Source organism: Salmo salar, chromosome 05 (assembly GCF_965601325.2).
Source record: "Salmo salar chromosome 05, fSalSal1, whole genome shotgun sequence".
NCBI lineage: Eukaryota > Metazoa > Chordata > Actinopteri > Salmoniformes > Salmonidae > Salmo > Salmo salar.
In genome coordinates, this window is record NC_138295.1 from 63,083,314 (window position 1) to 63,109,559 (window position 26,246).

General features: G+C 43.6%; 1 protein-coding gene across 1 annotated transcript; it reads right to left on the reverse strand.

Annotated features, from left to right (window-relative positions):
• Positions 1-3,476: 3,476 nt before the first annotated feature.
• On the reverse strand, positions 3,477-25,291 carry LOC106605449 (ankyrin repeat domain-containing protein 34A-like). Its single transcript, XM_014201119.1, has 2 exons — positions 25,013-25,291; positions 3,477-6,867 (listed from the first exon to the last, which is right to left on the reverse strand). Exon 2 carries the CDS (start codon positions 6,771-6,773, stop codon positions 5,175-5,177), a length of 1,599 nt encoding a protein of 532 aa, XP_014056594.1. The 5' UTR covers positions 6,774-6,867; positions 25,013-25,291; the 3' UTR covers positions 3,477-5,174.
• Between the last annotated feature and the right edge of the window lie 955 nt (positions 25,292-26,246).

Sequence of the window (26,246 nt, forward strand, 5' to 3'; positions counted from 1 at the left end):
TAGAGCTGCCCTGCAATATAAAAAACACTCACAAAATGTGAGTTTGCTATTCACAAGATGCATTGCCTGATGTGAACCATGCCTCGAACAAAAGAGATCTCAGAAGACCTAAGATTAAGAATTGTTGACTTGCATAAAGCTGGAAAGGGTTTTAGAAGTATCTCTAAAAGCCTTGATGTTCATCAGTCCACGGTAAGACAAATTGTCTATAAATGGAGAAAGTTCAGCACTGTTGCTACTCCCCCTAGGAGTGGCCGTCCTGCAAAGATGACTGCAAGAGCACAGCGCAGAATGCTCAATGAGGTTAAGAAGAATCTTAGACTGAATCTTAGCTAACAAATATTTGGGGCGGCAGGATAGCCTAGTGGTTAGAGTGTTGGGCTAGTAACTGAAAGGTTGCAAGTTTGAATCCCCAAGCTGACAAAGTACAAATCTGTTGTTCTGCTCCTGAACAAGACAGTTAACCCACTGTTCCTAGGCTGTCCAAAAAAAACATTGCTACATGTCTAAAGTTTGCAAAAGAGCACCTGAATTTTATGTGGACAGATTAAACTACAGTTGAGTTGTTTGGAAGGAACACACAACACTATGTGTGGAGAAAAAAAGCACACCAACATCAAAACCTCATCCCAACTATAAAGTATGGTGGAGGGAGCATCATGGTTTGTGCTGCTTTGCTGCCTCAGGGCCTGGACAGCTTGCTATCATCAACGGAAAAATGAATTCCCATGTTTATCAAGACATTTTGCAGGAGAATGTAAGGCTATCTGTCAGCCAAATGAAGCCCAAAACACAGTAGTAAATCAACAACAGAATGGCTTCAACAAAAGAAAATACACCTTCTGGAGTGGCCCAGTCAGAGTCCTGACCTCAACCCGATTGAGATGCTTTGGCATGACCTCGAGAGCAGTTCACACCAGACATCCCAAGAATATTGTTGAACAGAAACAGTTTTGTAAAGAGGAATGGTCCAAAATTCTTTCTGACCATTGTGCAGGTCTGATCCGCAACTACAGAAAACATTTGGTTGAGGTTATTGCTGCCAAAGGAGCGTCAACCAGTTTTTAAATCCAAGGGTTCACATACTTTTCCCACTCTGCACTGTGTGTCACGCCCTGACCTGAGAGAGCCGTTTTTCTCTGTTTGGTTAGGTCAGGGTGTGACATGGGGTGGGCATTCTATGTGTTGTATGTCTATGTTGGTTGTTTTCTTTGATTGGCCGAGTATGGTTTCCAATCAGAGGCAGCTGTCATTCGTTGCCTCTGATTGGGAATCATACTTAAGCAGCCCTTTTTCCCACAGTCAGGTGTGGGATCTTGTCTTTGTGTTGCATGTGTTTGCACGCCTAGCTTTTCGGTCATTGTATTGTTTTTGCTGGTTCACATTGAAAATAAAATATGATGAACCCAACCCACGCTGCGCCTTGGTCTCCTCCTAACGACGAACGTCACACTGTGAATGTTTACACGGTGTGTTCAATAAAGACATAAAAATGTATAATTGTTTGTGTGTTATTAGATTAAGCAGACTGTGTTTATGTATTGTTGCGACTTAGATGAAGATCAGATAAAATGTTATGGCCAATTTATGCAGAATCCCAGGTAATTCCAAAGGGTTCACATTTTTTCTTGCAACTGTATATTAAATATGTATTATGTTTTTTATTGTTTTACTGCAACCTTCAACCACAGAAGGATTCAGGAGCCCACTCTCAACGAGTGTAGACAGCCTGCTGCTGCCTGCTGCCGCTCTGCTAATCGTCAGATGGAGGAGGAGAGGTGGTAGGGAGCCCACGTGGGTAAGTGATTGCTTGGGATTAATAAAATAAAAGGCATAATTAATACATGTGGCCGGTCAATTCTGTGAGTCAGGGGCTGGGCCCAAGAGGGAAAAAAATATATATATTTTTTTGTATTTTATAAATGTAAAAAAAATATCCTACCACAGGAGCCTGCTCTCAATGTTCAAAATACACTAGAGAGCACAATTAACCAAAAAGGATCAATAGTAAAAAAACATTTAATCACAAGCACATACAGGTAGCTTCCAAAATAAAGAAAACACCAACATATAGTGTCTTAAGTCTCAATAGGGTGTTGGGCCACCACGAGCTGCCAGAGCAATGCGCCTTGGCATAGATTCTACAAGTGGACTTAAACCATGCCAGGAAAATGCACCCCACACCATAACATCAACTTTGTATCCCTCATTTACTCAAGTGTTTCCTTTATTTTGGCAGTTACTGGTTGCCTACAGTCGGGAAGGCTGCAATTTGGGCAGCATGTGCACCAAATAAACTATGATTTCTTAATCCGGCCATGTCCTTAAAGATGCAGCCTGATAAATAGTGATGTTGTTTGAATAAGTCCCGAATTGTTATTTATTTATATCAAACTCACATCCCTGATCTATGTGTATGTGGGCTAGTCTAGTCATATACTATGGTGTCCAAAATGATTGGATCCCTTGATAAAGATTAGCATATAAGACTTGGTGAACACATTGGGAGGGATCATAGACCATTCCTCCATACAGAATCCTTACAGATCCCTGATATCCTTTGTCTGCACATATGGACTAACCTCTTCAATTCAAACCACAGGTTTTCAATGGGATTCAAGTCCGGAGACAGAGATGGCCAAAACAGGGGATCCAAAAATGTTGACCACTTTCTTTTTAGATTTTTTTAAATTACTTGTTAAACAAAATCGCTTTCTTTCTCTGAGCAATTGTATTAGTATAAAATAATATACTTTTGCCATTTATATGAGCATACAATATAACTCAGTATTGTATTATTATTATTTTTGTATTTTTTTGCTATTCTTTATCAAGGGATCCATTGACTTTGGACCCCACTGTAGTAGAACGTTTGTCACTTTCACAAAACATACTTTATTAATCTATTAACCATGTCCAAAGTTATGCTTTTATGGAGATTAAGTCTACCTCACCAAATGACTCCTTCTTTATCCATTGCAGTGTTAGTGTATGTTATCTCATGCTTAGCCTATGATGACGCAATCTAAAGTCCCTTCTCCAAGCCTTTGCCAAAGAAGACATCTTCCACCTGTGCTGCATCTTGTTTAACAGATGAATGTGTGGTGGTCCCTTCTGGCTAAAATAAATACTTTGTCTTCCCGCAATAGGCAGCAGAGTCAGGCAGGCTTCTAATCAATATTGGTCGTGGTGGATATTTTACTAAATTAAGAGATGATTTTGTCATTCAGGCTGGCTAATAATCTCAAACCTGTACTGAACACCCAATACCTAAGACTAGTATGGAAAATATGTTGCACCCTGTGGTTCTTGCCATCACAGAAAATTAAGCATATCATTTTTTTGAACAAATATGCAAATTAATGGAGATTGGTTGATTCTTGATACTGAAAGTACAGTATTATCAATTTTATGAATACATTTCTTATATCAAATTGACATGACAAATCTCATATTAAAGACACATGACAAATAAAGGTTGTTATAATTCACTTACGAACATTTAACAAATATTTATTTCACAATCAAATTACAATCCAGTTCAAACGTGAAAATAGATTACATATTAGAATTGACTTTGCTATTTCCTAACAGGCATACAAAAATATGTATTTTTTGTTTGTATTTCTCTTAAACTTCAAGTAACCTACATACAGTTCAATCAACAGGAGGTCAATATTAAACCTTGTAGCACATAAACATTATTTCTTTAAAGACAGAAATATTTCAAATGGAAGCGGGACAAGCGGTCACATTGTAAGCTTGGTAAACATTTTTTTCTCTTAAATCTCACAATATACAAATGGGAATTATTTATAAGTGACAATCTAAATGTGTAAGTAACTGTAAATGTTAGTTCTGTGAGCGTTAAAGTCTCCCTTTCGGCAAATCTGTGTACAGTAAATGTTAAGAAGTGCTTCAGATTGCTTTCAATGTACAATTTGTAAAGACAACTTCACATCCACCATAGATGAAGGAAATCCATTGACATTACAGTACAACATATTTCACATGGACATATTTCATAAGCAAATTAGGTTTGTCTTATCTTTACATTATTTACAGTTAATATGTGCTAGGAGCTCTTTCCATATGGAAAGGCATAGCACCAATGTACAATTATTTTAGGTTAATTCTTCTAAAAGCCATCTTACAGTATTCACACACTCTAATGTAAACAAACATGCATTCATGGGATTTCTTTGGAATTTTGTATGAAATTAATTGCACTTCAATTGACTTTTTTTTAAATCAATTGATAATAACATTATTACAGTGTGATACTCATAAAGGGTCCCACATGTTGATAGTTGTCAGGGTAAGTCAGGCGTGTGGTTAGACCATATAGCCAAATAGCTCTCGAAAACACAAAATCTCAAGTGATTAAAAGGTAAAGGCAAATAAATACAGTGAAAGTAGATAACAGCAACAATACAATGACAGTGAAATCTTCAAGAAATATGTCTTGAAAGCTATTTCATGGAATGCAGCATCATTCTCCCCCAAACAAACCCATCAACATGAGAGCATTTTAGGGTTGAAGTTTGACGTTTTAAAGCAGCTAACGCAATAATTGAAAATCGGGAAGACAGGGCATTCAGAATGACAATTCAGGGTAAGCTGTTGCTAGCATCTCTACTGTAAGTCGCTCTGGATAAGAGCGTCTGCTAAATGACTTAAATGTAATGTAAATGTACTGTTGATTTCTTCTTTCGACTTAAAGTGTCATAGATAGATAGGGTGACTGATTTCAGAGGGGACAAAAATGTATTCAGCACACTTAACAATAGTCATGACATTGGTGCACATTTTGCAGTGTGTAAACATCTAAAAACACAGAAACACGTTTCTATTTCTGTTGACTGCAAATAGTATATTAATAAATCATTTGAGGAGAAATGAAAAGAACATCTGCTGTAAACCATATTACTCAATCAACCAGCTTTCTGTGACAGCACAGAAAGGAAACAACAAATTAAAATAGGTCACCTAAAAATAAAAATAACCATCTGCACTCGACACAGAACAAGGATGGGACTGAGGTCTCACTCTGAATGAGCCAAATTCCTGTTAGTAGTCCTGGTTTAAGCACTGGTTGAGGATAATGATGGACTAATTAGATAGATGTGATCCACCACTGTACCCCAACTTGCCCTCATATGTCCTTTTAAGTCTCAGTCCCCATTGGACTCAATGACCTTCTCTGTCAGGATCTCCTGGAAGGTGGAGAGCTGCTTCATCTGTTCCGTCTGCATGGAGTGCCTCCTCATCAGTTTCTTCTTCATCTTGAAGTCTGGGCCTCTCTTGGGTGAGGCAGGGGCAACTGGAACCAGGATCTTGGGACCAGAGTGGACAGGGGAAGTGGGCTTGCCATTGGCCCGGATATCTGGGATGGGCCGGTGGGGGTTGACATTGAGTGGGGGCAAGAACCCGGGGCGGGTGTGGGAGATGTGGTCCAAGAGGAGGGTGCCTGAGCCTCTGCGCTCCAGGAGGCCGGGGGGCCGTCTGCGCATGGTGATGGGGGAGACAGAATTGGGGATGCTCTCAAGGGACTCCCGGGAGGAGGTGGTGAGCAGAGAGAGGGGCGAGGCGTTGTACTTCCTCCGCTCCACCGACATGCGCCCCGAGTCTGGAGATCCAGGGATGGACTCAGGACACAGGTGTGTGTCTGACTCATAGTGCTCCATACGTGTAAGTTTGGGGTGAGCCAGGGTGTGTGAAGCCACCGCCCCTGGTCCGCCTGTATTTTCCTGAGACTCCGGCGCGGTGTTCCTGCGGTACAGGATCTGGTGCTGTTGGACCTTGTCGGCCCAGGAGGAGCTACAAAGGGCTGCGCAGTCCTCTGAGCAGGATCGGTCAATGAGTTTGGGCGAGCAGGGGTCATGTGTTTCGATGCTGTGCCGACGAGACAGGAGAGGCCTGCCAGGACCCGAGATTGACAGACCATTCATCTCAGTGATGATCCTACCCCCACCTTCCTCTTCCAGTCCACCATCAACCCCCTCCTGTGGGACCCTGCTGAGCACTGAGGGTGCTACCAGCCCCCAAGGCTCAGAGTTGAGCCTCTTCAGGAGTTTGCGGGGAGGCGGCCTTTTCTCCCCTAGGGTTCTAGTGGAGGGTAGGGGTAAGGCTGATGTCAGCGCAAAGCTGAAGATACTGTCCTCCTCCTCAACCTTCTCTGCTGCTGGGGAATTGGAGGTCCGGATTGCCACCTCTGAGGGCGACATGCAGGCCACGGGCGAGAGCTTGTCCACCACCCCTGGTGATGGGGGGGAGTTGAGGTACTGCTTGGTCTTCTTGGTGCCCGAGGGTGACGTGTCGGTGGTGATGATGATCACCTCCTTGCCCTTGGCCTTGCAGGCATCCAGCAGGACCTGGAGGGTGTCTCGGTCACCTCTGTTGATGGCATGGACCAGGGCGGAGGAGCCTGTGTAGTCCTTGAGGCTGGGGTCAGCTCCATTCTCTAGGAGCAGGGACACCACCTCTTTGCCCGCCTGCTCGAGACAGGCATGCATCAGGGCGGTCCGCCCAGACTTGTCTGGGATGTTGGGATCGGCTCCTTTCTCCAGGAGGTAGCGCACCATCCTCTGGCGGCTCTGGGGGTCCTCGTAGCCAGCCAGGCAGGCAGCAGAGATGGGGGTCTCGCCCCGCTCGTTGCCTTCGTTGATGTAGGCACCCCCTTCCAGGAGGAGCCGGGTCAGTCGCAGCTTGCCCTGGAAGACGGCTTTGAGGAGGGCGTTCCCCTCCGTATGGAGGGCTCCTCCATCTCCCATGGTGCCTCTGGCACCTCTTCCTCCAGTCAAATCTGGTACACCCAGCTAGTTAGCTTAGCGCTGACTGGCCATCTTGAAGAGGAAGCTGGTGAACCTGTGATGAAAAAGAAAGTGATGTCATAGAATTCTAAACGTACAGTACAGACAGGCAGTGCTAAAAGGTGGTTAAGATGGTTAGTTTGGTTGGTCTACGCATCTAATGCCTAGTATGCAGCGGTACAACAGTTATACTGCATTACCAATGCAATCTCAGAGTGACTGCAATTGAAGCCTTTGATATGAAGTGTGGCTGTAAGAGCAAGACAGGGAGTGTCTGGATAGCCATCTCATGAGGTGAAATGACAAAAAGATGCAGGTCCCATCTGGTGTAACAAAAAACATTTTAGACAGTCTTTTTCAAAGGGAAAGCGTTTTTTCTCCTTCAAGATTGACAAGATCTCTGCCATGATTGGTGAATGCATGGTACTGGTCCTTGACCACACTATGCTAAAATTGGATTATTTTACTAACTTTCCTAGTATTCCTAAACTATAACTATGCAGAGTTGAATAAAGTTTGACTTTGCAGAGAATTAACTATGCATGACTTGGACTTTTTTGCCTTCCCATCAGCAAAAGAGCAACTTCCTGCTGCAGTAATATGGTAATATGTTAAACATAGTGAATAATTAATAATTTGGTGCTTGAAAGTGAGATTATCTCAAAATCTGCAAGTGTGAGATACAGAAAGATGAGGCAATGACTCAAAAATGTTTTTGCTGATATCCAACAGGATGTGATAAGGTGAATTGACTTGTCTAAACTTTTAAATGACTACTCATACTGATTTAATTATTATTATATTTTTTTCTGTGACTGAAAATCAACATAATGATGTTCATGGAATATTAATTCTACCAAACCTTCCTCTAAGTAATCTATTTGAATGATCTCAAACAATTGATTATTATCCATCAAATAGACAACAACAACAAAAAATCCATCCACAGCTTTCACCGTGACCCAAGAGGAGGAGGGACTGGCTGCCTGTGGCTCACCAGTGGGTCCCGACCCACCTTATGGGATCTAGTGATCTATTTGGATGGAGAGAAGGAGATGCATCTTGTGCAGAGAGAAATAAACAGCTGTCTTGCTATGAATGAGCTTCCCCCATATGTCAACTGGGATATTTACTTCTATGCTAAGGTGATTCAACGTGCCCTGTTCAGGGTAATAAACAACTGTATTTCATAACACAGGTGAACAACGAGCATGGGGACAGACAGTGGCTATACAAACTGAAACACAGAGTGTAATCATCTAGGTATAGTAGAGAAGTAGTTAGTGGTGGTTGTGGGGAAGGGAGTTGGGGAGCCAGAATGAAGAGGGAAGATATTATTTGTCTATTTCTGTTCTTCATTCCCCCTGAGTGTAGCAATATATCCAACAACCTCACATGAAATAGGTTGAGAGACTCGTGACTTCTGTTACAACAATATTATAAGCCAGAGTCTTTCTTTGGCTGTGTTGAAACACATATTGAGATTTCTAACTAACCATCCCTAAGCATGCATATTATAATACACACTGTAAAAATAGAATGTCTCAAAACACCATGATTGTGTAATGAAACCATGAAAAGTAATGCACCTAAGCTGAGATCAGGTGTTTGAAAGGGTGTTTGAATGTAAACCCAATGTAAGTGTTTCAATACACAGAATGTGTTTGACACATTGTTTTAGAGAGAGGAAACGGCACCAAAAGAGAAGGTATCTAATTCTGCACTAAACAGGACTCGAAACAAAAAAATAGTGTTTTCAATCTTTTCTGTTAGGGCTCCCAGTCCCTGGCAAAGTGTTGCACAACACTTGATTAAGTGGTGTTACAACACACCATGTTATGTTTCAAAACATCTCAGGATGATGTGTTTCAATACTCCTGCAAAGTTAAGGTTTCGTGTCCTTCAAGTTGGTGGCAGCTCAGTTGCCACTAGTTTTGGTGTTACAAAGCACTTCATTTTAATAGTGCTGCATTTACAAACACAGCTTAATTTGAGTGAGTCGGAGGAAGTCCTTACAATGGCTATGGCTCTGTCTTTCTTTCATTTAGACTGTGATCAATACACTCAATTACATTTAATCCATCCACCCCTTTTTATTATTGCCTATTTGCATAAATAATTCTGTTGGGAATCAATGGCAGTTTAATAACAGTTGTTACTTTGTCATTACTGGCTCGCTGCCAGGGGACTCCGTGGGTGGAGTGGGAAGCAGTTGACAGGTGCTGAGTTGAGATGGGCTGAGGGAGAGGCTCTCTATCCTGAGAATGTGGCTACGAGGCTGCCACGTACAGCTCTCTCTCTCTCTGTGTGTGTGTGTGTGTGTGTGTGTGTGTGTGTGTGTGTGTGTGTGTGTGTGTGTGTGTGTGTGTGTGTGCGTGCGCACGTGCGCACGTGCGTGGGCATCGGTGGGTCTGACACTAGTCTGCCCATGCTAAAGACCCAATCTGTCGACTGGGGCAGAAGGCAACTTTACGATCCACAATGATCTGCATCAAAGTGGATGACGATCCACAATGATCTGCATCAAAGTGGATGACGATCCACAATGATCTGCATCAAAGTGGATTGATGCCTTTGAAACAATGTAGTAAAGTATTATTACAGTTACTGGATTAACCACCATTATAGATTATTAGTGTTTCAGAATTACAGAGAGAGAGACTCTCCTTTCTCTATATATTGTTCCTTTACAATACCAAATAAATACATCAATAAATTGCTGAAGACTCCAGCCACCCAGGTCATAGACTGTTCTCTCGGCTATCGCATGGCAAGCGGTACCGACGCACCAAGTCTGGAACCAACAGAACCCTGAACAGCTTCTACCTCCAAGCCATAATACTGATTAATAGTTAGTCTATCACATACGCTGCTGCTACTGTTTACTATCTGTCACTTTAGTCTTTGTTATATGTGCATATCTACCTCAATTACCTCGTACCCCTGCACATTAACGGGTACTGGTAGTCCTTGTACAGCCAAGTTATTATTACTCATTATGTATATATCTACCTCAATTACCTCATACCCCTGCACATTAACTGGTACTGGTAGTCCTTGTACAGCCAAGTTATTATTACTCATTGTGTATATATTATTACTTTTATTATTACATGTTTTACTTTTCTAGTATTTAGCTATTTTCTTTCTCTCTGCTTTGTTGGGAAGTAAGCATTTTACTGTTAGTCCACCCCTGTTGTTTACAAAGCATGTGACGAGTAAAATGTGATTTGATTTGATACTACTGTATACATACAGATGTAGGATGTTAATTTGAGCCAGTTTGCTACCGCAGTAAAATAATCCTGCAGCAATAGGAAATGTTAATTATTATGCAGATTATAATTAATGGACATTTTTGTGGGGGTTGATACATTTTTCGTTAAGGCAAATCACGTTTGAAATTTCAAAGTGGAAATTACAAACGTTAGAAGCCTTTTTAATACTCAAATACATTACAAGTTTGCATATTTTCTGAGTAACCTAAATATTGAGTGGCTTTCGTCAAGCTGTCCACTCAAGAAAATGCTTCAAACTGTAACCAGTGTCTGCAACCTGGTTCAGGTTATCAGTCAACCTATCAGAGTATTCACAAACAGAACAGGAACTAAATCATCCACTTGTATTGATCACATCTAATGCTGCAGAAATCTGCTCGAAGGCAGTATCCACACCCATCGGATGTAATGATCATAATATAATAGCCATATCTAGGAAAAACAAAGTTTCAAAGATCACCTAAAATAGTGTATAAGTGATCATACAAGAGGTTTTGCAATGATTCCTATGTTGAAAATGTGAAATATATTTGTTGGTCTGATGTGTGTAATGAGGAACATCCTGATTCAGCACATAAATAATTTACGAAATTGCTTATTCCAGTTACTAATAAGCAAGCACTCATTAAGAAAATTATTGTAAAAACTGTTAAATACCTGTGAATTGATGAGGAATTGTGGTTGAGGGGGATGAGGCAAAAGGAATGGCAAAATGTCTGGCTGCACAGACGAGTGGCAAACGTACTGTAAATTGGGAAATCACGTGACTGAACTTAACAAAAAGAAGAAAAAATTACTATGAAACAAAAATAAATTATATAAAGAATGATACCAAAAAGCACCTTAAATAAAATGTTGGGCAAAAAGGCAAACTCAGCTTCATCATTCATTGAATCAGATGGCTCATTCCTCAAAAAACCCATTGATATTGCCAACTACTTGAAAGATTTTTTCATTGAAAATTCAGAAATGACATAACAACAACAAATTATGAACCTACACCTCCATGCACCTCCTGACCAGATTATGAAAGGCAAGTATTATCATTTTGAATTCTGTAAAGTAAGTGTGGAAGAGGTGAAATAAATATTGTTTTCTATCAACAATGGCAAGCACCCTGGGTCTGAAAACTTGGATGGAAAATTACTGAGGATGATAGTGACTATATTGCCACTCCTATCTGCCATCTATTCAATCTAAGCCTACAGGAACATTTGTGCCCTCAGGCCTGGAGGGAAGCAAAAGTAATTTCGCTACCCAAGAATAGCAAAGCACCTTTTACTGGCTCAAACAGCCGACCAGAGTAAGTCTGTTAACATCCCGTAGTAAACTTTTAGAAAAAAATGTGTTTGACCAGATACAATGCTATTTACCAGAAAAAAAACAACAACAGACTTGAAGCATGCTTACAGGGAAGGGCATTCAACATGTACAGACGGCACTTACACAAATGACTGATGATTGGCTGAGAGAAATTGTTAATAAGAATCTGCTGCTGGAAAAACGTATATGTTATGGCTTTACATCCCCTGCTATATTGTGGATCGAGACTTACCTGTCTACTCTCTCCTCTTCCATCCTATCATCTCTTCCCTCTGCTCAAACCTTCTCCAACCTATCTCCTGATTCTGCCTCCTCAACCCTCCTCTCCTCCCTTTCTGCATCCTTTGATTTTCTCTGTCCCCTATCCTCCAGGCCGGCTCGGTCCTCCCCTCCTGCTCCGTGGCTCGACGACTCACTACGAGCTCACAGAACAAGGCTCCGGGCAGCCGAGCGGAAATGGAGGAAAACTCGCCTCCCTGCGGACCTGGCATCCTTTCACTCACTCCTCTCTACATTCTCCTCTTCTGTCTCTGCTGCTAAAGCCACTTTCTACCACTCTAAATTCCAAGCATCTGCCTCTAACCCTAGGAAGCTCTTTGCTACCTTCTCCTCCCTCCTGAATCCTCCTTCCCCTCCCCCCCCCCTCCTCCCTCTCTGCGGATGACTTCGTCAACCATTTTGAAAAGAAGGTTGACGATATCCGATCCTCGTTTGCTAAGTCAAACGACACCGCTGGTCCTGCTCACACTGCCCTACCCTGTGCTTTGACCTCTTTCTCCCCTCTCTCTCCAGATGAAATCTCGCGTCTTGTGACGGCCGGCCGCCCAACAACCTGCCCACTTGACCCTATCCCCTCCTCTCTTCTCCAGACCATTTCCGGAGACCTTCTCCCCTTCCTCACCTCGCTCATCAACTCATCCTTGACCGCTGGCTACGTCCCTTCCGTCTTCAAGAGAGCGAGAGTTGCACCCCTTCTGAAAAAACCTACACTCGATCCCTCCGATGTCAACAACTACAGACCAGTATCCCTTCTTTCTTTTCTCTCCAAAACTCTTGAACGTGCCGTGCTTGGCCAGCTCTCCTGCTATCTCTCTCAGAATGACCTTCTTGATCCTAATCAGTCAGGTTTCAAGACTGGGCATTCAACTGAGACTGCTCTTCTCTGTGTCACGGAGGCTCTCCGCACTGCTAAAGCTAACTCTCTCTCCTCTGCTCTCATCCTTCTAGACCTATCTGCTGCCTTTGATACTGTGAACCATCAGATCCTCCTCTCCACCCTCTCCGAGTTGGGCATCTCCGGCGCGGCCCACGCTTGGATTGCGTCCTACCTGACAGGTCGCTCCTACCAGGTGGCGTGGCGAGAATCTGTCTCCGCACCATGCGCTCTCACCACTGGTGTCCCCCAGGGCTCTGTTCTAGGCCCTCTCCTATTCTCGCTATACACCAAGTCACTTGGCTCTGTCATATCCTCACATGCTCTCTCCTATCATTGCTATGCAGACGACACACAATTAATCTTCTCCTTTCCCCCTTCTGATAACCAGGCGGCGAATCGCATCTCTGCATGTCTGTCAGACATATCAGTGTGGATGACGGATCACCAGCTCAAGCTGAACCTCGGCAAGACGGAGCTGCTCTTCCTCCCGGGGAAGGACTGCCCGTTCCATGATCTCGCCATCATGGTTGACAACTCCCTTGTGTCCTCCTCCCAGAGTGCTAAGAACCTTGGCGTGATCCTGGACAACACCCTGTCGTTCTCCACTAACATCAAGGCGGTGACCCGATCCTGTAGGTTCATGCTCTACAACATTCGCAGAGTACGACCCTGCCTCACACAGGAAGCGGCGCAGGTCCTAATCCAGGCACTTGTCATCTCCCGTCTGGATTACTGCAACTCGCTGTTGGCTGGGCTCCCTGCCTGTGCCATTAAACCCCTACAACTCATCCAGAACGCCGCAGCCCGTCTGGTGTTCAACCTTCCCAAGTTCTCTCACGTCACCCCGCTCCTCCGCTCTCTCCACTGGCTTCCAGTTGAAGCTCGCATCCGCTACAAGACCATGGTGATTGCCTACGGAGCTGTGAAGGGAACGGCACCTCCATACCTTCAGGCTCTGATCAGGCCCTACACCCAAACAAGGGCACTGCGTTCATCCACCACTGGCCTGCTGGCCCCCCTACCTCTGAGGAAGCACAGTTCCCGCTCAGCCCAGTCAAAACTGTTCGCTGCTCTGGCACCCCAATGGTGGAACAAGCTCTCTCACGACGCCAGGACAGCGGAGTCAATCACCACCTTCCGGAGACACCTGAAACCCCACCTCTTTAAGGAATACCTAGGATAGGATAAAGTAATCCTTCTAACCCCCCCCCCCCCCCTTAAAAGATTTAGATGCACTATTGTAAAGTGGTTGTTCCACTGGATATCATAAGGTGAATGCGCCATTTTGTAAGTCGCTCTGGATAAGAGCGTCTGCTAAATGACTTAAATGTAATGTAATGTAACAGAACACATAGGGTGTTCTTTAATGGAAGCATCTCCAACATAATCCAGGTAGAGTCAGGCATTCCCCAGGGCAGCTGTCTAGGCACATACTTTTTAAAATCTTTACCAATGACCTGCCACTGGCACTAAGTAAAGCCTGTGTGTCAGCTACCACAGCAAGTGAAATCACTGCAACACTTAACAAAGAGCTGCAGTCAGTTTCAGAATGGGTGTCAAGAAATAAGCTGGTCCTAAATATTTCAAAAACTAAAAGCATTGTATTTAGGACAAATCATTCACTAAATCCTAAACCTCAACATAATCTTGTAATGAATAATGTGGATATTGAGCAAGTTAAGGAGACTAAACTGCTTGGTGTGACCATGGATTGTAAACTGTCATGGTCAAAACATATTGATGCAACGGTAGCTAAGATGGGGAGAGGTCTGTCCATAAAGCACTGCTATGATTTCTTGACATCGCTATCAACAAAATAACTACTATAGGCCCTTGTTTTGTCGCACCTGGACCACTGGCCAGTCATATGGTCAAGTGCCACAAAGAGAGACATAGGCAAATTACAATTGGCCCAGAACAGAGCAGCACGGCTGGCCCTTAGAGGTACACGGAGGGCCAGCATGGCAATCTCTCCTGGTTCAGGGTGGAGGATAGATTGACTGCATTACTGCATGTCTTTGTGAGAGGTATTGACATGTTGAAATCACAGAGCTATCTGTTTAAGCAACTAGCGCACAGCTCAGACACCTACGCATACCTCACAAGACATGCCACCAGAGGTCTCTTCACTGTCCCCAAGTCCAGAACAGACTACGGGAAATGCACAGTACTACATAGAGCCATTACTACATGGAACTCTATTCCACATCATGTAACTCAGTCAAGTCGTAAAATCTGATTTAGAAAACTGATAAAACTACACTTTATGGAACAGTGTGGACTGTGCAGGCACACACACAGCATTCACAAACATGTGCTAACACACGCACTCTACACACACATACATTTTAATATTGTTATTTTGCTGTATTATTAAATCAAATCAAATGTTATCTGTCACATGCGCCAAATACAGCATGTGTAGACCTTACAGTGAAATGCTTACTTACAAGCCCTTAACCAACAATGCAGTTTTAAGGAAAAATAAGTGTTAAGTAAAAAATAGATAAGTAAAATTTTTTAATAACAAATAATTAAAGAGCAGCAATAAAATAACAGTAGCGAGGCTATATACAGGGGGTACCGGTACAGAGTCAATGTGCAGGGGGAACAGGTTAGTCGAGGTAATTGAGGTAATATGTACATGTAGATAGAGTTAAAGTGACTATGGATAGATAATAAACAGACAGTAGCAGCAGCGTAAAAGAAGGGTTGCGGGGGTGGACAATGCAAATAGTCTGGGTAGCCATTTGATTAGCTGTTCAGGAGTCTTATGGCTTGGGGGTAGAAGCTGTTAAGAAGCCTTTTGGACCTAGACTTGTCACTCCGGTACCGCTTGCCGTGCGGTAGCAGAGAGAACAGTTTATGACTGGGGTGGCTGTAGTCTTTGACAATTTTTAGGGCCTTCCTCTGACACCGCCTGGTATAGAGGTCCTGGATGGCAGGATGCTTGCCCCCAGTGATGTACGTTCGCACTACCCTCTGTAATGCCTTGCGGTCGTATTGTAGATATGTTATGGTAGAGTAGTGTGTAATAATGTGTTGTGTTATGTAATTGTGATTGAACTCCCGGAAGAGTACCTGCTGCCTTGGCAAATTAAGATCCTACATCTGAATGCAACCTGCGGCTCTACTCAGTATTTCTCCAGTGAATTTATCTGTCAAGCACCTCTGAAGAAGTAATGTGTGACCATAAACATCTCTGTAGTGCTGAAGAAAAGAGGCAGACAGTATGTATCTCCTGGTCCTTGACAGTATGGATTCACTACAACAGGAGATGAGGCAGAGCAGACATGGCCTTTTCCATTTACATCTGGGATACTCTTGACAACTCAAGGATACAATCGTAGAGGTACTGTTGATGATCCGTCGTCATTATTGTGAAATAATTATAATGTTATTAAGGTGAGATTTTAATAGAGAAAGCTGACCCGAGAGCAGAGCTCACTTTCTTTCGATCTTATCAGTGTCGACACATGCTCCAACGACACACTCTGCGTGGTGTTTTGGGAAACGCATGTTACATATTTGGCTGCATCATTAAAACACTCATAAAACTAAATTCCATCGCTGTTGGTAAACTGGGCCCAGGTGTATTGTGTGGGTCTGAGCAGAGTTTTTCCCACAGCAGATGAGGGAGAGAGAGCTGTCTTGTCTAAGATCTATGGAGTCCAGCTCAGAGGCACTAGTCATTTCTGCCAAGATGGACCAGGAAAACAGGCGCAGTGTGAGTGCTCCAGTCCAGTGTTGGCAACTTAGCGACTTTGTCGCTATATTTAGCGAGTATTCAGACCCCTCTAGCGACACATTTTTTTTAAAGCGACTAGCGACAAAACTAGCAACTTTTTCTGGTGTTATTGGAGACTTTTGGTGACTCTGACGTGAAAGCACGTATCGTTCTTACTCTTCTCAACGAGCAGCGGGTGCTGCCGTGGGCCCCACCCCGTCCCAAAGCACTCACAGGAGGCTCAGTCCTCTCGCAGCAGTCCCTCCCAGCTGCAGTCAGAGCAGGAGATGTTCACCCTTCCGCGTCCAGACTGCAAATGAATCGCGCATGTGGGAAGCCGCTGGCTGATCCCGCCCTGGCTTACATAAAAAAAGCAATTAACCTGAATTAGGGCCAGACTAGTTACCATAATTTTCTCACATTGCCATTGACAGTTTTTTCTATTGTCTCTTTTTGGTCCATTTAGATTGTTAATGTAGATTGTATACTACATTTTTGTGGACCATAAGGTTAAAAACCAAACCAAATTAAGAAAACTAAACTAAAAAACAAAAAACAAAAAAATAACAAATAATAAAATAAAAAACGAAGTAACTTCGCCAGAGTGTCTCTTTTGGGTCACTTTTGCAGGACCCAAGCCCGGATAAAGGAGGTGGGTTGGAAAAGTGAAATAAAAAAAAAACAAGAATCGACAGAAGAAAGTTAATTTATAGTTCTAAACATATTTAGGGTGTTTTTTTACTCACTTTTTGTCTCTCCCACGACATTATTCCTCTCTCCTACAGCATCCATCACAATTACATGCACATGGCCAATTATGCAAATTAGGTGATGACGTCATTTAGCAACTTTTAGGACAGCCAATAGCTACTTTCCTTACTGAGGAGTTGACAACACTGCTCCAGTCAGATAACGATGCTCAGCGGCCTTCATGGAGCTGCTAATCCAATATAGTTGCAGCATACGAATCCCGACACAGATTCCTTCCCTGAGATCTCTCAATGATTCACACCAAATGTTTTCTTCCCTGTCATACTGTGTTTATCTAGCCATGTCAAATGAGAAGTTTTCATTTTTCCAACCAAATCAACAACAAAAAATTGTGTAAATGATATATTGCAGAAGGATCCAGACAATTTTTTCTTGATTTCATATGTTTTAGAGTCATTTACCCCAAACAGCAAATCACTTCCTCATCCTTGATGTGTAGTATTGGGCCCCCCCAAAAAAACATGAATGGCTCCAAAAACGCCCAAATACGTCAAACTGCAAAGCGCTCAGTCTAGTGATGCAGGTCTTTAGATGTCATACACATGAAATTGTGTCATTTCGAATTTTATCCGCAACGTTAGGCTATATTCCATTTTGTTGCGACTCGAGCAATACCTCCAAAGTCAATTTGGCCTAACTGCCTAAATAAAGTAAACACTTGAGTAAATGAGGGATACAATTTATATTGAAAGCATGGGGTGGTCGCCCAAAAATTAAGACACTATATGTTAGTACAGTAGTACAGTATTTCCTTTTTTTGGAAGTTACCTGTAGCAGCAGGCTACACGGAAAATGGAACTGCTTGAGAAGGCTTGAGTCACAAAAAACGGAATATAACATTGCGGATACATTTCGGAATGACACAACTTCAGGTGTACAACATCTAAAGACTTGCATTACTATACTGAGAGCTTTGCTGTTTCTAAAATGATGTATTTGGGTGTTTTGATCATTTTTTCAGGGCCCCCAAAATACACGAGGATGAGAAAGTGATTTGCAGTTTGGGTTAAATTCCTCTAAAACATGTGAAATCACAAAAGAAATTGTATGGACCCTTCCATAACATTCCATTTTCCTAAAATATAGAGATTTGGTTGTGAAAAAATTATTCAGGTAGTACCTGCTGCAGCTGCAAACACACAAACGCCAACTCACACAGTGGTGTCATGATTGTCGCCGCCTCTGAGCGTCCCAGTTTGACCCCTTGCTCTGGGCTGTGGAAAGGACAGGAGCGACAGAGGGGTTGACATCGATCCACCCGCAATTTTCCAACCAGACTCCCACTCTGATAAGGGAGGCAGTAGAAGCTATTTCTGGCTGGGTAGTTTCAGCTATAGAATGACATTTATCATCCTAGCTGCTATCTATCACTGCAGTTTCAACTGACATAATGACTTAATCTAGGTAGATAGCGCATCCACTAATCCACTAAAACCTCATATTGTTAGCGCGTTAAATCTTGATCATCTATTGGCAAAAACAACATATTTCATGCATAGCACAACAGCAAAAGGTAATTGATAAGCAGTTGATTTATTTTTTATTTCATACTGTTGTTGTATTGAGTACCAACAATAGGTCTGCAGTAACTGTTTATTGATATCCCTCTTAAAACATATTTCAGGCTACTCAGTCTGTTGAGTAGATTGCTATCCTTTGTGTCCAAGGACAAGTCTTTAGTCCCTAATATATCAGAGTCTGTGCTTTTCCATACCAATTTCTTTCCCCATCTCTCGACAGGTCTCTTCATTATTGCTCTTCCTCTCTGACTTTCCGTTTATAACATCTCTGTTGTTTGGTTTACACACATTATCTGTGTGACTCTGGAAAAAAGGTAACCTCTCAAGGCTGGGTCTGTCTGGGTTTCTAAAACAGAGTGTGCATCTGACTGCCTTTGGAAAGTATTCAGATCACTTGACTTTTTCCACATTTTGTTACGTTACAGCCTTATTCTAAAATTGATTAAATAGTTTTTTTCCCCTCATCAATCTACACACAAAACCCCATAATGACAAAGCAAAAACCTTTTTTTTTTTTAAATGTTTGCCAATTTATAAAACATTAAATATCACATTTACATAAGTATTCAGACCCTTTAGACAGTACTTTGTTGAATCACCTTTGGCAGTGAATACAGCCTTGATTCTTCTTGGGTATGATGCTTGGCATACCTGTATTTGGGGAGTTGTTTCTATTCTTCACTGCAGATTCTCTCAAGCTCTGTTAGGTTGAATGGGGAGTGTCACTGCACAGCTATTTCCAGGTCTCTCCAGAGATGTTTGATTGGGTTGAAGTCCAGGCTCTGGCTGGGCCACTCAAGGACATTCAAAGACTTGTCCCAAAGCCACTACTGCGTTGTCTTGGATGTGTGCTTAGTGTTGTTGTCCTGTTGTAAGGTGAACCTTCGCCCCAGTCTGAGGACCTGAGCTCTCATTCATCTTTCCCTCGATCCTGACTAGTCTCACAGTCCCTGCCGGTGAAAAACATCCCCATAGCATGATGCTGCCACCACCATGCTTCACCGTAGGGATGCTGCTAGGTTTCCTCCAGACGTTACGCTTGGCATTCAGACCAAATAGCTCAGTCTTGGTTTCATCAGACCAGAAATGTTGTTTCTCATGGTCTGACAGTCTTTAGATGCCTTTTGGCAAACTCCACGCAGGCTGTCATGTGCCTTTTACTGAAGAGTGGCTTCCATCTGGCCATTCTACCATAAAGGCCTGATTGGTGGAGTGCTGCAGAGATGGTTGTCCTTCTGGAAGGTTCTCCCATCGCCACAGAGGAACTCTAGAGCTCTGTCAGAGTGACCATCGGAATCTTGGTCACCTCCCTGACCAAGGCCCTTCTCCTCCGATTGCTCAGTTTGGCCGCGCGGCCAGCTCTAGGAAGAGTCTTGGTGGTTCCAAACTTCTTCCATTTAAGAATGATGGAGGCCACTGTGTTCTTGGGGACCTTCAGTGCTGCAGAAATGTTTTCGTACCCTTCCCCAGATCTGCGCCTCAACACAATTGTCACGTCCTGGCCAGTATAAGGGTTAATTGGTATTGTAGTTTGGTCAGGACGTGGCAGAGGGTATTTGTTTTATGTGGTTCAGGGTGGTGTTTTGGGAGAAGGGCGTTTGATTTAGTATTTCCCGGGTTTTTGGGTTATGATCTATGTTTAGGTAATTCTATGTCTAGTCTAGGTAGTCTGTGTTTCTATGTTTGATTAATTGGGGTTGGGACTCTCAATTGAAGGCAGGTGTTTTCTCTTTGCCTTTGATTGAGAGTCCCATATATTAGGGTGTGTTTGTGTTTGGGATTGGTGGGAGATTGTTTTTGCATTGCGTGTTTTGTAGCCTGTAAAACTGTTGCACTATCGTTGTTTATTGTTTTTTTGTATCGTGTTCACGTTAGAGATTTATTAAATTCAAAGATGAACACGACCTCCGCTGCGTATTGGTCTACCTTTTCTGACGAGGACTTTTCCATTTCTTCTGAAGACGATGAATGCTGTGACAGAATCTCCCACCACTCCAGGACCAAGCAGCAGAGGAAGGAGCAGAGGGACTTCGAGTTGGACTGGCGGGAGAAGTGGACCTGGGAGGAAGTGCTGGACGGGGCCGGACCTTGGCACCAGGCTGGGGATTATCGCCGCCCGCAGTGGGAAATTGAGGCAGCCAAGGCAGAGAGGCGGAGGTACAAGGCCATGGACGTGCTGAGGGTGAAGCACGAGAGGCACCCCCAAGAATTTTTTTTTTGGGGGGGGCACACGGGTAGTTTGGCTAGGCATAGGAAGAGCCGGAATCCAGCTACCCGTGGTTATATGGAGGAGCGTATGGGGTGGAGAGCGCCATGTTTCGCTGAGGAGCGCACTATCTCACCCATACGCACGCACAGTCCGGTGCGCGTTGTTCCAGCCCCTCGCAGGTGCCGTGCTAGAGCGGGCATCCAGCCTGGTAGGAGGATGCCTGCGCAGCGCATCTGGTCGCCGGTACGCCTCCGAGAACCAGGCTACCCAACTCCCGCTCTACGCACGGCTACCATCAGGCCCCTGCACAGCCCAGTCTGCCCTGTACCAGCACCCCGCTCGTACAGGGCTACTAGTTCCATCCAGCCAAGACGGGTTGTGCAGGAGGTAAAATCAAGACCGACTGTGCGCCTCCATAGCCCTGGGTTTCCAGCTGTCTCTCGTGCGGACCCGGAGGTGCGTCAACCCAGTCCGACTCGTCCTGTTCCCGCTCCCCGCACTAGCCTTCAAGTGCGTAAACCCAGCCACGCCAGTCAACAGTCGTCGGAGCTGCCCGCCAGTCAACAGTCGTCGGAGCTGCCCGCCAGTCAACAGTCGTCGGGGCTGCCCGCCAGTCAACAGTCGTCGGAGCTGCCCGCCAGTCAACAGTCGTCGGGGCTGCCCGCCAGTCAACAATCGTCGGGGCTGCCCGCCAGTCAACAGTCGTCGGAGCTGCCCGCCAGTCAACAGTCGTCGGAGCTGCCCGCCAGTCAACAGTCGTCAGAGCTGCCCGCCAGTCAACAGTCGTCGGAACTGCCGGAGTGGCCAGACTGCTCTGAACTGCCGGAGTGGCCAGACTGCCCTGAACTGCCAGAGTGGCCAGACTGCCCTGAACTGCCGGAGTGGCCAGACTGCCCTGAACTGCCGGAGTGGCCAGACTGCCCTGAACTGCCGGAGTGGCCAGACTGCCCTGAACTGCCGGAGTGGCCAAACTGCCGGAGTGGCCAGACTGCCCTGAACTGCCGGAGTGGCCAGACTGCCCTGAACTGCCGGAGTGGCCAGACTGCCCCGAACTGCCGGAGTGGCCAGACTGCCCCGAACTCCGAACTGCCGGAGTGGCCAGACTGCCCCGAACTGCCGGAGTGGCCAGACTGCCCCGAACTGCCAGAGTGGCCAGACTGCCCCAAACTGCCAGAGTGGCCAGACTGCCCCGAACTGCCGGAGTGGCCAGACTGCCCCGAACTGCCGGAGTGGCCAGACTGCCCCGAGTTGCCAGACTGATTTAGTATTTCCGGGTTTTTGGGTTATGATCTATGTTTAGGTAATTCTATGTCTAGTCTAGGTAGTCTGTGTTTCTATGTTTGATTAATTGGGGTTGGGACTCTCAATTAAAGGCAGGTGTTTTCTCTTTGCCTTTGATTGAGAGTCCCATATATTAGGGTGTGTTTGTGTTTGGGATTGGTGGGAGATTGTTTTTGCATTGCGTGTTTTGTAGCCTGTAAAACTGTTGCACTATCGTTGTTTGTTGTTTTTTTGTATCGTGTTCACGTTAGAGATTTATTAAAAAAGATGAACACGACCTCCGCTGCGTATTGGTCTACCTTTTCTGACGAGGACTTTTCCATTTCTTCTGAAGACGATGAATGCTGTGACAACAATCCTGTCTCGGAGCTTTCTGCACAATTCTTTCGACCTCATGGCTTGGTTTCTTCTCTGACATGCACTGTCAACTGTGGGACCTTATATAGACAGATGTTTTCCTTTCCAAATCATGTCCAATCAATTGAATTTACCACAGGTGGACTCCAATCAAGTTGTAGAAACATCTCAAGGATGATCAATGGAAACAAGATGCACCTAAGCTCAACTTTGAGTCTCATAGCAAAGGGTCTGAATACTTATGTAAATAAGGTATTTCAAAATTTCTAACAACCTGTTTTCGCTTTGTCATTATAGGGCATTGTGTGTAGATTGCTGAGGATGTTTTTTTTCATCCATTGTAGAATAAGGCTGTAATGTAACAAAATGTGGAAAAGGTCTTGGGGTCTGAATACTTTCCAAATGCACTGTATGAGTGTCTTAGTTAGTGTGTAAAAGCTTGTGTGAGTACATGTACATCAATCTGTGTGTGTGTGTGTATTTGTACGTGTAGGCGGGCAACATTATTAAAATCCCCCCACCCCCATCCCAAAGAGCTTATCGTTCATCATCAGACCTCTTTCTCACACTCTCTCTTTCCCTCTCTTTCTCTTTCTCTTTCTCTCTCGCTCTCTTTCTCTCTCTCTCTCTCTCTCTCTCTTTCTCTCTCTCTCTCTCTCTCTCTTTCCTTCACTATCAGCTCACTGACTCCTTATCAGCTAAAGTCATGCATTTCCATCTGCTCTCTAGAGTGGAATAGAATATTCCTTCTATGACATGTCTGTCCCCTGGTGTACAGCTGCACCGTGTCAAGAACTGACATCACCCCAACACCCATTACTATAATTGGCCCTGTTGTACCCCCTGATCTGCCATCCTGGTATTCCACCTCGGGTGAGCTGTGCACGTCAGAGTGTGCCACACTTCCTGTTGGAAAGATGGATGTGATGGCACACAGCACTGACAGTGCCCTCCATTGGCCCTCTAGACAGATTATTCATAATTCCAGGTCTGTGGGGGTGGATGTGACCTACACCTAACCTTTCCTCCATAGGATGCCTGTGAGAAGCTATCCACGTGTCATAGTTGTCTTATGCCCTTGACCCTTAGTGAACCTGTTGTTTCTGAGTAGAAACTGCTGTGCTCTCTTTAACATTTACAAAACCCATAGTTCAGTACCTATACATCTAATTGCTACAGTACATATGCTATTAATCAATATCTCTATGTGAAATAGATTTAAAGATATACATATAATGCAGAAGTATAATGATTATTCTCGGGAACATGAATTACAAGGGAAGTTTCTGCATATAATGTAAATTCGTAATACAAGCAAACATCGTTCCCAAACGTTTCATATTATTGTTTCAAAGAAACTTAATCAAGTGTATATATGTATACAATTCTACAATATCATGCAGGCCTAATAGCAAAAGATTCAGCGAAACTATTATGTGAAATGTTGCAAGAAATGTTGCAAGAAAATGAAATCCATTCCAAACTACGGTCGCTATCCACGGTGCTGATTTGGTCGTTCTGCCGGACGCCAACCTTCCGAGAACTGAGAAAAGCAATGTAAAGGAATTCATGCTTTCAATTCAAATTCGTGATGGGGTGTTGGTAATATTGAATGAAACCGAGACGCAGCATCAGTGTTATCATATCGGCTCCAAGAAAATCTAATTCAAAACCTGTTTCGGTGACCAATCACTACGTCAATTGGTTTTCTGACGTACTACTTCTAATATTAAACTAGCAGGGAAGTTATACTATTCCAGGTTATTGGGACAAAAACAGTAACTGCGCCAGTAAAAAGAAACAGCCGTTTCAACAGTCGGTTGATAGAAAACATGTTCCTCCACACTGAATGTAGCCTAGCCTATGCATTAGCAGAGATAATAAAATACGACCTAAGTTACATCCCTGCATGTATTGCCTTTCTCACACACATAAAATGTAACTGACTGTTTGCTTCTCTTTTTGCCACATTCCATCATACGGCTGCATCTGATCTTATTGGACCGCAATAAGCCAAGTGACAGAATTTCATGACAATGCAGATTGGTTCATGATTTAGGTTACAGGGGTTGCCTCTCAGGCAAGAAATGTGCTGCTTATAAGATGGGAAAATTTGTGACAGCAAATCTGAATCAGCTGAATCTATTTGCTTTTTGTAGCAGTTTATTGATTAGTCTTTGCATATAGCAAGGCTCAACAAATCTGATTACAACTGCCAAACGAATCGCGTTCGTTGGTCTGCGGGATTTTAGGCTATAGAGCATCTTTTACCTCTTACACAAATATGGTAAGAAACAATGAATTGGAAAATCTGAATAAGTTCAGTTGAATTGCATTTTTTTTAAATTGTTGGTCTTTCATCAAATTCAACTTGTTTTATTTTTTTCACATGGACTACCTAAACACTGTTCTCAGTTCATGTCGATATTGCTTTGTCAAGCCATTTGGCCATTACATTAACCACTCATAAGGAATAATTTAATGGCAACAAATATTTATGTAATCTACAATATACAAATGTAGCCTTCTATTACCATGCGCTGCAAACACGATTTAATGAGGAAACATAAATCCTTACCATGGATGAAACGCGTTTAATTCAGATCCATTTGGCATATGTTTTTTTTTCTGATATAAAAGCCAGACTTCAGTCTCTGTAATATTCCCCAGATATTGTGATAACGTCGAGCCTATCTCCCCCTCCCCCTCTTCACCCGTATCTCCCCCGCAACCACTAGTTTAGAAGACGCGGAGCGTCGCAGCGGGGGTGGGGAGTGGGTCGCGTGGTGGGAGTGAATACGAACGCCGTGGATATGTTGCGCGCAGACGATGCGCTATGATGATCCCTGCGCTTGACAGACAGGTAAAGAAACACGGAGAGAGAGAGAGAGAGAGAGAGAGAGAGAGAGAGAGAGACCTGCTGTGTATAGACATCATGTGCAGGAACGATATGACTGTTCTTCATTAAAACAGTAGCCTATACAATGTCTTTGGTGTCTTGATAGGCATACAAGTTTCCACACAGCCTGTTATAAGAAATATCAACAAAGGATAGGTTATATTTAAACCTGATTGAGCTGTAAGTATGGGCCCAATATTGTCTGTTCTGTGCGTATGACACTATTCCCGTCCTGTAACCTCAAGGGAAAATAAAGAATGTATACACGGCTCAATGGCTTGGTTGGTATAGATGTCGCTACACCCGCAATAACATCTGCTAAATCTATGTATGTGACCAATAACATGTGATTTGATTTAGATGTATATAGACTGATTCTGTAGTCCTCTATGTCTTTTCGCACCTCTGTAGTAAGGGATTTTACACCTCTGCAGTAAGCACATCTAATTTTTCCACTTCTGATCACAGCTAAGACTAATCTGCACCAGTGCCACATCTCGTTGCCATATGAGTTCCTGGTTCTTAAATAAGGTCATAAGAATTCAGTCATTGCAAATTTGCAGAGGAAGGAAGTGGCCCACATATCCTTGGTGGTAGCCCATAATTAGTCACCTGCTGTATAGATTAGATATTGTTTCAATGCAAAGTCAGATGTATACAACAGGTAGGCCTACCTAATGTTGAATGTGAGAGCGTTGTGAACATATAGCCTCATACACACAATTGAAGAAGTAGCCTAACTGTTCTGCTTCAACTGAATTTTTTTTCACAAGTCTGGTCCCACTTGGTGTTATAAATAGTATATTAAACTGAAACACACATTAAAAGCTCAAAATAAATGAGAAACTTGCATTACTAAAGATGGAGAGGAGGAAATACGTGTACTCCCCCGAATGCATAAAATACTTATTCA